Source organism: Oryctolagus cuniculus, chromosome 1 (genome assembly GCF_964237555.1).
Source record: "Oryctolagus cuniculus chromosome 1, mOryCun1.1, whole genome shotgun sequence".
Lineage (NCBI taxonomy): Eukaryota > Metazoa > Chordata > Mammalia > Lagomorpha > Leporidae > Oryctolagus > Oryctolagus cuniculus.
The window spans coordinates 182,467,996-182,481,060 of NC_091432.1; the positions used below are offsets into that span (position 1 = coordinate 182,467,996).

The 13,065-nt window shown below is 36.8% G+C and overlaps 1 protein-coding gene across 4 annotated transcripts in view; it reads right to left on the reverse strand.

Annotated features, from left to right (window-relative positions):
- SLC24A2 (solute carrier family 24 member 2) overlaps nucleotides 1–13,065 on the reverse strand; it is a 268,137-nt gene that overhangs the window by 11,279 nt on the left and 243,793 nt on the right. For all 4 annotated transcript variants that reach the window (XM_051845195.2, XM_051845181.2, XM_051845186.2 and 1 more), the window contains 2 exons: nucleotides 7,576–7,665; nucleotides 2,717–2,883 (listed from right to left, as the gene is read on the reverse strand). In XM_051845195.2, the coding sequence (XP_051701155.1) occupies nucleotides 2,717–2,883; nucleotides 7,576–7,665 (257 nt within the window). The remainder of the gene's footprint in view (nucleotides 1–2,716; nucleotides 2,884–7,575; nucleotides 7,666–13,065) is intronic.

Genomic DNA, 13,065 nt, shown 5'->3' on the forward strand with positions numbered 1-13,065 from the left:
ATAAAATAGCAATATAATTTAAATCGTGGAAAATATATATGAAATAAAAAGGGGTGGTGGATTATTATTTATCTCTATTCCTTGTATGAATATTCTAAGTCCTTTACTGTGACTGTATACTAATCTTATGAGCAAAAAGAAAATGCTAGCAAAATTATAGAGAAACTTATACACTCATGTTACTAAAGACATCATTTTATACATTGTCAATGACATTGTAAATTGGTATAAACCCTTGGGAAAGAAGCTTTTGGTGAAGAAGTATACAAAATATATTAATAGCCATTAAAATGCTTAAAATATTGTATCTATTAATACTGCTTGAAGTAATTTATTTTAATAAAATAATTAAAAGTTTTTTTTCTGCATAAAGGTGATTATCAAAACTCACAATAGCAGAAACTTGAAAAAATAAGATTCTAGTAAAGGATAATAGTTAAGCTGAAAAGCAATAGAATGGAAGACAAGAGCCATATAATGTTAGTTATGAGAACTATAAAAGTACTTAGAAGGATGGTTGATATGATTTACTAATAATTTATCAATAGATGCCTCTTTGTGCCAGACATATATGACTTTAGAATGGAAAAAATGAAAGGACTCCAAGAGGATAGAACTGGACTAGGATAGTTTTGTGAAATATTTGGAAGAAAAAATACAAATGAAATGTTTTTGAGTACTGTTGGGGAAGATTTTTTCTTTAAACCTTAATTTGTTGTTAATAATAAACACATACAACTTAAGAACAATGCACAAAATTCTTACAATTCTCTAGAGTACTTTTTTAAAAAATTGATAAATATGTCTAAACACTTTTTTCTTAGCCTGAGGATTTTGTTTTTTCACACTATAAACATTACCACCTGCCTTTTTATAAGAGATTAATCAAGAAAAATATTCCATAGGTATAATCAGGAGAACTAAGAAATACTGTTTACACTAGGACAACTTTCTTTAAAATATATACCTTTTAATACATTCATTCATCTCCATCCATTAATTCTACAAGTATCTGTCAAGACACTACTATGCCTGAGGCAATGTGCTAGGCTTTGGTGAGTTTTGCTTTTGAAGAGTTTGCAGTCTAGTGGGTAAACATAATAGAATATGATGTACAGAGAGAGGCTGCAAGAACATGAGCTCCCAAGTCAGGTCCAGCAGAATCAGGAAAGTCAGGATTTAAGGTGAGCTTGGATGGATAAGTGAGAGCTTTCCAGGCAGAGAAGCAGGAAAGACTCTTCAGGGAGAGGGGCCTGCAAAGGAGGGATGTCCAGTGGGTGAGGACACCTCTGGGACTCACAGGAGGTTGGACAGTGGAAGCTCAGCATCAGGTGTTAAGCACCTACGGTGCAGTGGCCAGTACAGATTCTTTGCAGGACTCTCTGCTATCTCATTAGCTAGTTGTGTGAATTCTGTGCCCTTAAGTTTCCTTATCTGAAAGATGGGAATAAAAGGATTGCTGTGTGGCTTACGTGGATAAAAATGTATGTACAATGAACATGGTAGAATTGTAAGAAAACAAATAAATAGATTTTTGTCAGAAATATAAGAGAATAATATTGAAATATGAGAAAGTGGATTTATTGTACTGAATTTTCAAATTCCAGTGCCAAAGGCCTTTCTCAAAAGAGTTTTACACATTCATCACTTTCATAAGGTTTCTCTCCCATATGACTCATTGTACAAGTTATACCAACATATTTTGGAAGATTTACACAGAGAAAAAACCCTACCAATATAATGAATGTGAAAAATCCTTTTAGCAAAAGTCAGACTTCAGCACAAATGAAAGGGCTCACAGGTGAGGAAGCATGTGTATTTAGGCAATTTTTTCACCATAAGTTACCTCCCACTAAGAACTCACACAGAACAAAAACTCTATGAAAAAATGGAAATTGAAAAACCTTTTACTATAAAGGCAAACATAAACAAACATCAGCAATACACATAAAGAAATTACTGTTAAAGTGTTGTGTATGTGGAAAAACCCTTTGCAAAGATCCTTTCTTGTGGGAACATAAGGGTTACTTCTTCTGTTCTATGTTCTCAGGGGACTTCTATTTGGAGCTATTTGCCAAGTTAGATGAAAAGATAGAAATGAATGTGCCCCTCCCTCATCTGACTTACTTTAGAGATTTTTCCTATTGAGATCTCCAGTTTATTTAACTATAAGAACAAATCTTCTCTTCTGACTTTCAGAAAACCAAGAATATTTTCACCAGCACAGATAAACAAATGATAATGCCAAGACAGCTGGCATTTTCCAAGGAAGGAGACAGCAGGATATTTGTGCTGGGCCTATCTTTGTCTCAATTTGCCTTAAAATCCAAATCTCAGCTGAGGAGTTCAGGATATTAATTATATTTAGAATATGGAGAAAAAACTGTGACACTACCAGAGTATTTCAATCCTGCCTGAATACTGAATATTCATAATAGGTAGTAAATACAGCTATATAAATTAAATTATCCTAGAATATTTCCTAAAACTTTCATTCTGTGTGTGTGTATATTTCCGCCTATCTAGGGATGATGTTTTTCATCAAGTTCTTGAAAATGAAAAATAGAGATGATGAGACTGAATGGTAACCCAGTCTTGACTTTTCCATTGGTATTGATTAATTTTGGGCTCGGAGATCCTGGTCATGTCTTTGTTGCTTCTACCAAGAAGATAGAGATGCAGGTTGTGTGCACCTTTGCAAACAATCTCTACTCACCCTACAGTGATGTCAAAAATGTTGCTTCCAACAGAACTGGACACGGCCATGTCTCCTAGCCCCTTCCGGGCCACAATGACACTGGTTATAAGATCAGGGATGGAGGTCCCAGCAGCCAAGATGGTCAAACCCATAATCTCTTCACTAATGCCGATTGTCTCACCAACCTAAATGTTACAGGGACAAGCATGAGTGTTCGAAGTGCAAAACCATGAAAAACACAAACATTTTAATGTGACTTTCTTTGAGAGCTCATTTGTGCTATGAAGAGTGCTGACAGCATAAAAATGAACAAACCACACTCATTGCCATAGAAGAGTTTATACTTTTATGATACCCAGATCCAGGAGATCAGAAACGTTCACATGAGGATTAAACAGATAATCTCAAATACAAAAGAGCTAAGGAGGGCTAGAGTGCAGCCTCTATATGATTTTTTTTTTCTATGACTGAGCCAGGGAAGCTGCAGAGTATAGTTATTAAACCTGGGGACTAACACCTGATAGTGGCATTAAGTCCTATGACAGATTCATTCTTCAACTTGTTTGTCTTTTTGGGATTTTTAAGATCTTTACGTATATTTTCAACAGAGGAGGTACAGAATTGAAGTTGTGAAAAGTTTTAAGATAATGCTTTCCATTTGGTTTCCAACAGCCTACCTGAATATGTTCAGTATTTTCTGAAAAAATTTGAAGGTCCAAAACAGCATAGAAGGATAAAGGTTTTAAGGAAATAGAATATATTTATTTAAAACAAGTTTTTAATTTATTTTAAAAGGAGGTAGAGGGGGTAACACACACACACACACACACACAGAAAATTGATTGATTGATTTTCCATTTGTTGCTTCACTCCCCAAATGCCTGCAACAGCCAAGGATGGGGCTGGCTGAGTCCAGGAGCCAGGAACTCCATCCAGGACTCTTATGTGGGTGGCAGAGTTCCTACTAAAACCATTATCTGCTGTTTCCCAGATACATTATCAGGAAGCTGGGTTGGAAGTAGAGGTGGCACTGAGACCCAGGCACTCTGATATGGGATGTAGGCACCTGAAGCAGCAGCCTAACTGGCTGCACCTCCATGGCTACCCCAATAAGTTAATTTATAAATCTTCTTTGTGATTTATAAATAATATCTTGGTAACTACTAGCTTAAAATCATGGTTGGAGCAATTTTTATTTTTCTTTATGCCTGTTCCAGAGCCTACTGAGCTGATGAGTCATGTTCACTGTGTCTTTATGGCATGCAGATACGCAGATTCACTGCTTCCCATTAGTAACTAAGCTTCATACTAGAAGATCCTTGCCTTGGTCACTCTGCTGATCCTAATCTACAGAACATAGCCTAGTATATAGTGGTCCCTCAAAACCTATTTGCCAAATAATTTGCCAAATCAAAGTATATACTTAGGTGACTCCACTAGCATGTTTTCCTATTTTCCTAGAGAAAGGTAAATCAGAGTTTTGCCCAGGAGTACCCATTTGTGTAAAACATTCTCCTTGATGACTTATTTTTTGTTATACTTAGAGTGAAACATTGTCAAAGACTGTGCAGATGCTGCTGCTCTATATAAATTCCAATCTATTTAATACATTCTTAGTAATTTAAATTCTTGGAGTTCTAAAGCAGTGATTATTTTGAAAAACATGTATATTTGGAGTTTGAATGACAGTATAGACAGAAGTGCAGAAGTTGAGAACAATGATAGTGTGGTTAGGAGTACTGACTTGGGACTCAGGCATCCCAGGGTGTGAATCCCAGTCTGCCACTCTAAGTGCAAGGTGGCCTTCTTCCCAGAGTATTAAGTTTTCCCATCTGTAGAAGTACGATAATGATATCCATTCAGGAGTTGTTTTGATGCTTATATGTGATCATGCATATAAAGTAAACATTACTGGGTCAAGAATGAAGTTCAATAAATAGACAGTATAACTCAGATTATCATTCCCTTCCCTTTTCAATTTATAATACTGTAGCAGTCTGGGGTCTGGCCTCAGAGATAGAAGCTGGCTTTCTGGGGATAATTCACAATGTGGAAAACAAAGTAATAGTGAAGAATTTTCATTGTTAGGTCAAATCTCTGATGAATCTGTGTGGCTCTAGAAATACTTTCACTGAAGGAGAAACCAGACTTCATATGCTCATTTTGAGTACTGCTATTGTGTGATTGTGCCCTGCAGAAGTTCATGTTGGAAACTTAATCTCCCAATTCATACATTCCTAGTATTTGAAAATGGGGCATTGCAAGGTAGTTACTAGTAGTAGGGCTCCAGGATGACATTTGTCACTTTGTAGCATGCTTGCTCTGTCGTTGTATGATGCCTTCTGTCATGTTACAAGGCAGCAAGAAGGTCCTCACTGGATACCAAGCAAGTGCTGGTGCCAAGCTCTTAGACTTTTCAACTTCTGGAACTGTGAGTCAAAGAAACTTCTATTCTTTATAAATTATCTACTCTGAAGTGATAACAATGGCAAATGGACTAAGACAAATATATTTCACTGAAATTGCCATTTGGTGAATCAGAGGAAAGATAATGGGCACATCTCTGATCAGATTGGGGGAGCATCTAGAGAAGTGCTAGAAAAAGACATCAATGTCTCCTGCGAGGAATTCCCTTCTTTTCTCATGAGAGTAAATGATGAGGCTACTCAGAGTCCAAATCCAGGGCTCCTGCTGATAATACATGATGTAATTCCTTGCCTTGGCTTAAGGAGGATCTCCAAAAATGTCATATTGGCTAGCTGAGTCACAAGGTTTTGACTCTTAGAATGAACTTCTAATATTAGATGCAGGATAGATTTTAACCACAGGCTTTCTTCATCAATGGAATTTTCTAAGATAATGATTCATGATGCAGGGGCCGGCGCTGTGGCATAGCGGATAAAGCTGCCGCCTGCAATGCCGGTATCCCATATGGGCGCTGGTTCGAAACCTGGCTGCTCCACTTCCATTCCAGCTCTTTGCTATGGCCTGGGAAAGCAGTGGAAGATGGACCAAGTCCTTGGGCCCCTGCACCTATGTCAGAAACCCAGAAGAAACTCTGGGCTCCTGGCTTCGGATTGGCACAGCTCTGGCCATTGTGTCCAACTGGGGAGTGAATCAGCAGATGGAAGATCTCTCTCTCTCTCTCTCTCTGCCTCTCCTCTCTCTGCGTAGCTCCAACTTTCAAATAAACAAATAAATCTTTAAAAAAAGATTTATGATGCAAAAACAATGAAAAAGAAAAGCCAGAAACAGAAACAAAAGCTAAGAGTAAGCTGCATAAAGTATTTTATGTGAAGAGCATGTCTGTAGGTAAAAGGAAAAAGAAACTTATTGAAAAGTAAGGCTTCTGTTTAAGCACATTATACTTCTTCGCCTTTTAAAATTATTGTTGTTGCTGGCATTAGGTTTATATTTCTTTTCTGTAAGTGGATGAAAAAGAAACAGGATAATAGAATCAAGATAAGAAAAAATATGGGAATTTGGCCTATTTGTTGCTTGGAACACCTGCATCCCATGTTGGAGTGCCTGGGTTCAAGTCCTAGCTCCACTCCTGATTGCAGCTTTCTGCTAATGTGCACCCTGGGCAGCAGAGGGTGATAGCTTAGGTGGTTGGATCCCTGTCACTCAAGTGGGAAACCCAGGTTGAGTTGTAGGCTCCTGGCTTATAGTTTTGGCCTGGCCCAGCCCTGGCTGTTGCTGTTGTAAGCATTTGAGGAAGGAATCAGTGGATGGGAGGTCCTTGTGTTTCTGCCTTTCAAATAAATCAAATAAGATAAATAAAAAGAAAAAAATGAAATCCTATAGAATGATGTTTTATAGGATGGTTAAAGAGAACATCTAGAAAATACATTATAGCAAGTGAAAAAATTACTTTTTTTCTTCACCAGTACATGAATAATAAAAAGTGATTATTAGAAAAGCCATTATATGTTATAAAAAATCCTTTCAGGCTGGGGATCTGGAGGCTCAGAAGCAGCCTACTTCCTGCTGCAATTTCTGCCAGGTGTTGGCAGCAAACGCCTCTGTAGAAATAATGACCCCTGGGCAAAGAGAACTTCCTCAGGGAGCCAACAATTTTTGGAAATATCCAGGAAGAGTTATCTGAAGTCCAATGTCAGTAAAATATCTCCAACAGGCAGAATATGAAGTATCTTGTAGGAAGAATGCTGAATATGTCAGTCAACATTTCCAGTGGAGTTTGCTAGTGCCATATATAAGTTAATTTTACATACAGCAAAATTCACCCACACTTTAAAAATGGATAAAGTTCTGCAATTTTTCATCATTGTATACAGTCGTGCTTCTCTCTGTTCTCATCAACACATGGTATTATCTGTCATTTTTTAGCTAACCTTGTGGTTGTGAAGTGGTATCATGATTATTTTTAAATGAGTTCACTGCATTACAATTCATATATCATGAAATTCACATATCATGAAATTCAACTATGCAAAGTGTATTTGTACAATTCAGTGATATTCTAAAATGTTTATTTATTTATTTGAAAGGCAGAGTGACAGAGAGACAGAGATCTTCCATCTGCTGGTTCATTCCCCAAATTGCCACAATTGGCTGGGGCTGTTATAGGCTGAAGCTCAGAGCCCGGAACTCCCTCCTGGGCTCCCAGTGGGTAACAGGGGCCCAAGCAGCTTCTTCTATATGGCTGTCCAAGTGCTATGCTGAGTTGACTCCATGTCACAGGGAAAGGCTGGAGACCAGAGAAGGTTAAGTAGAGTAAGTTCCTTTAATCTTGCGATGTGTAATTTGTTTGTATCACATCTAATATCGTGACAGTTTCAGAAAGGGAACACATTGATTAACCACCTGACAAATAAGACCGGATAAAAACCTGGCAGTCACTATGAAAGTCTTACCTGGTGTGCCCACCAGACCATCAAGTAAGAAAAGACTGCAATCCAGGTGATGGAGCCAAAGAAAGTGATTGGAAAGAACTTCCTTGATGACTGAAAAACAACCAGGAAGAGGCAAGTGTCAATGTCATTAATTGAAGTGGATTTGACAGTTCAAAACCATCACCACCAATGCAGTCCTTTCTCCCTGTTTCTTGCATCTTCATAGGATTAAAAACCAAAAGACCACACTTATCCCTGATCAAACTAGGATAATAAAGTTCTCTTTTGGAAACGTGAACTTGGTTGGAGCTGAATGATCACAATGCTGGTTTCTGGGATGGAAATATCTTTAAAGAGAATATCTGTTAGTTCCTGCAGTTGGATGTTCAGATTCCCTGTTTCTGCCTATTCTAAAGCTGGATTTCTGTCTTCCCTATGCTGTATTAACTACTCCATATTGTCTGTTCATCCCTTTCTCCCTCCCTGCCTTCCCTCCTCCTCCTTCTGTCTTTTCCTTTCTCTCTCTCTCCTCTTCCTCCCCTCCCTCCTCCTCCTCCTCCTCCTTCTTTTCTTCTTCTTCTTCTTCTTCTTCTTCTTCTTCTTCTTCTTCTTCTTCTTCTTCTTCTTCTTCTTCTTCTCTCTCTCTCTCTCTCTCTCTCTCTCTCTCTCTCTCTCTCTCTCTCTCTCTCTGTCTCTCTTGCTTCAAAGTTCATAAGAATCAGCTTCTACTGCTTTCAAACTATGTATTGCCATAATCATATGCCAGAAAACCTATGGGAGTAATTACATTGAACAGAAATGGGAAGGATTAGGTTTTAAAAGACTGGTTCATCTTACAGTTCCATGAATTATCAGGAAAGCCACCATGGCAGTTTCTAGAGATTCCTGAAGATGGACTGTATCCAGAACATTTGAACCACACATACTAACTGGAGTCAACAGAAACAGAGATACCTGATTTTGCTGTTTGCCACTAGGAGGGCAGGCCATACACTGTTCTTGGTAATGTTTTTTTCTCCTGTTCTCCCCCTGAAACTATATTATGTCAGTGTTCTTCTAAGCACTGGACTTTGTACAATCTCAGGCTTATAATGTGAGTACTTTGTTTCCTGGGAACATCAGTCAAAAATCAGACACTCTAAATGCAATGTTTCTTATCTGACCCCACTACAGGGAACTCTAGGCTTGCACTGGAGTAGTGTTCTGATGATGTCCTATGTGGAAAACTTGGAGTCCTTTAAAACATGCTCAGACAGCAGAATGCTAGCAGAAAGCCTCTCACCTGTAATTGCCAAACACTTTTTATTTCAAAAGCTTTCCACATTGAGAAACATTCCTACTTTTTGCTTTGATAATGCCATCCAATTTTGTCTGGAGAAATGATTCCTAGAGTTGACTTCGATGGAAGCAATCTCTATTGTCTGAAAGGCTGACCTTGGGCAGTCATGTAGAACACTTTGTGCAGTGGCTTTTGAAGGCTTTATTTAAAGGAAAAGATAAGGTTGGTCACAGTAATATTTTGAATATCTATTGTATAATGATGAACATAGTCTCTGTTGTTCTGAACTAGCCTATTTTCCCCTTTGCTGTTTTCCACAAATATTTTTTATCATAATTCACATGATTCTTAAACTTCATAAGAACTTAATCATTTCTCTCTTTAAATGACTGCTGCTTTTTGGGGGCTATTCATTAGTTGGAATGTCTGGAAGTAAAAGCAGGCTTGATTAAGTTGGAAGAGGGTATTAGACCACAGTTAATAGCCAAAACCTTTCTCTCCAATGTTTTCATACTCTTTTTCCTTTTTTTTTTTAACAAGGAAAATATTTTGGACAAGGACTCAGACTCCTCCTAGGGATCTGAGCATTTTAATATGTGATGGGGAAAAAAGGCAGTTAGTTTTTCAAAGTGGAGATTGAGACCTTCACTTCTGAAAGCAACTTTCTTTGAAGCTGGGAGTTCAGCTGAATTTTGGAGGCCAGATATCCTGAGCCAGTACTAGCAGATCAAGTTTTTCTGGGCAAGACATTTGGCTGATTAGAGTTCCCATTCTTTTCTGCTGGTCATTAGTCACTGTTTCAGGATCCCAACTATGCAAATGGTTTCACATCTCATGGACATGATCAGGTACAGGGAAGAGAAGGGCTTCTCTTGCCATGTGGGGCCACATGTAATATGAACAGCAGCCAATACTTGACTTTAGTTTCGAATCAGAGGAATGGGGAGTTTTCTCCACATTTTGTTGTGTGGTGTGTGTACTGGATGTCCTAGGAGAGTCCTCATTTCATATACTGCTAGGTCATTCACTAAATGTGTAATAATTATTTTGCTTTTGTACCTTTGCATGTCTATTTTTTGAAATGAGTTCACAAGTCAGAATCAGATAATTTTAATATATTCATCACCTGAAAAATACCATCATTGAGCTATGGAATGTTCCCAGTCAAAATATAGGAAGCAGAATATCAGATGAAGGATTGAAAGGAACTGAACTGAATTCAGCCATATTAGTGAAAACCTCTGTAATTCAATATTTGAGGCTCATGATTCTTAATCAAGAAGCCAATTACCAATAAGAATATCAATATGTACCTAATATTATATTAGAGGCTCAATGAAAAATGTTAAAAATAATTTTTCTTTGTGAATATTCAGTTTTAATCATAAACTGTGGACAAGTAAAGCCTGGTCACCAACTCTGTACCCAGATCTTAAATTAGAGATGAAATTCAAACTTGGGTCTACTGGACTGTATGTATGTGATCCTAACATCCAGGTTACATTTCTTTCCTAAATAGAAACAGTGTCAATAATGCTTAGAATATACTTAGCCACAGACATAATGATCATCATGATCACAATACTAGGCTGTGCTCTGAATGTCAGAAAATAAAAAAGCATCAGGGAAGTAGAGACTAGGATTCCAGCTGTATCTCCATCTGTCTCACCCAGTCTCCCATATTGTTCCTGCTTTGGAAGTACCATCCATTCATTTATCAGCCATTTGGTTAAGTGTTTCCTTGTCAGAATACTTTGCCATTCCCAATCTCATAACCTGGGTAACTCCTTATTTTATTTTATTTTATTTTCTAGGCTATTCACCTTATTTGGATTCCATAGATTCATTCCAAATATTATTGCCCCATTGCTCCTGTACAGTTATTTAGCTAGCATTCTCATTGGAGGGAAGAAAATAGCACCAAAGCCAAGGTCTGATATGTCAATTTATGGTTAGTAATGGCGGCTCATCCTGACATCTATGGGGATAGGAGTCATACCAATTAGCATATATGTGAATTGTGTTCAAGTGCTGTCCATTTTGTTCCCAATGAAATGGATTACTTATATAGCTGACAGCTAATATTTTCATTGGAAATTTTTAGTATATATGAATAATGCTGGTTTGGTTTGAGAAAAGTTAGTAGATATTAGCTGGTTGTACATATTGCCATATTATTGATCCAAATTCAAAAAATAATTCACCCATCACTTATACTGTTAAAGTTTCTTGAAGTATAAGTAATTAACAAAGTTTCAAAGAACAATCATATTAAAGTAAGTGTGGTCTCTGGGTTATCATGACTGGTATTAAGTCTCTGATTTTAAATGACCAGTGATTTTCCCCTAAACAAATTATTTCGATTATGATTTCTTTATCAGAAAGATGGGGAAATATCAATATCTAGTTACTCTGAGTAAAGATTTCATACATATAAAATGTCTAGCAAAGTTCCCGGCACTTAGTAAATGCTCAGATGATAATCATTGATTTCTAGACACTATTGTATTTATTTTTGAAATACTGTCTTTTGCAACAAAATGGATGCAACTGGAAACCATTAGGCTTAGCAAAATAAGCCAGACTCAAAAAGGCATATCATGTATTTTCTCTGATATGCGGCAGTTAATGTAGAAAACAAAACAATGTCTAGGAATAAAATTTTCATTTATGATATGATTATTTTTAGCCCTTGTTTATACTCCTGTGAAACTGTGGTCTTCCTACTTTTTACTTGTTGAATATTATGGTTAGTGGTGATTTAAGTCCATGATTATGGAGGGATTGAAATTATGTCCTTGCAAAAATTAAAGAAAAAAAAAGGAAGGAAGGGGTGGGATTGAGGAAGGGAGGGAAGTAATGTTATCATCTTAGAAATGTACCTGTGAAATACATGAAGTCTGTTCTCTTTATATTAATACAATTTATAAAAAGAGAATTAGGTTGTGAAGGTGGAGCCCTCATGAAAGGGCCTAATGCTTTTGTAAGAACAAATTGCAGAGTTTACCCCTTTCTCTCTGCTTCCTGCTATGTAAGGACACAACAATAAGATGGCCATTGGCAAATCAGGAACAGGACCCTCATGAGACACTGGATCAGACATGTGATCTTGGACTTCCCAACTCTGAAACAGCCTCATGAGAGAAGATAAATTCTGGGTTTTTATTTCATTTATTATTTTCAATTTCATCAAAAACATGTTTGCCACTAAGGTTTACATTTTAGTTCTTTACTTTTAAAACATTATGCTATTAATTTAAGAAAGTTATAATGTAAAGCTCATATTGCTGATATGAGCTGAAAGTATGCATGATCTAATAAACCTTGCCATATAATTCACATTTAAATGAAGTGGAAATAAAAAAAAGTGAAAGTACTATTTACTCTGAAGCTGGTAGTATACAGTAAAAACAAATAAAAAAACAAAAAAAAAACCATGTTTTATCTTTAGTTATTGTCAAGTTTGGGTTGCTCACTTCATGAGTAAATCAAAACCCACCAAAGAGGCCCTAAGGAGTAGCAGATATCTATTAATTTATCATTTTCTCCTCTATTCTCTTCCTGAATATTCTTTCAAGAGGCTTTTGTGGAGGAACATGAGGTCTATGATAGTGCTGCAAAAATGGCCATAATACTTTACTGCTTCTCCCATCAAGAGGTGAGGTCTTGTTTCCCACTCTTTTCATCTAGTCTGGCCTTATGACTTGCTTTGACCAGTAGAATGGGGCAGAAGTGGCAGCATGCAAATACTTTTTTAAAATGGAAAAATAGAATTAAAATATGAATTTATTTTGGTGCAAAAATTTTTGAAATCTATGCAGTTTTTTCTCAACACATTTTATATAACTTTTTAAAATATTTAAGTTATACAAATTTCATATATTTCACATATACAGATTTAGGAACATAGTGATACTTCCCTCCCTCCCACCCACACTCCAAGCCTTCTTCCTCCTCCCTCTCCCATTCCCACTCTTAATTTTTGCAAAGATCTACTTTTAGTTTACTTAATGATTGTTAAGTTAACCCTACATTAAGTAAAAGAATTCAACAAATAGCATGAAGAAAAAACAAAAACGGTGTTCCTAAACAGAAGAGACAAGCGCTGTAATTAATCAGCGAATCACAAAATGTTCATTTCACTCCTAAACATTACATTTTAGGTGCTCTATTAGTTACCTTGGGTTAGGGAAAACATACAATATCTATCTTTTTAGGTCTGGCTTATTTCA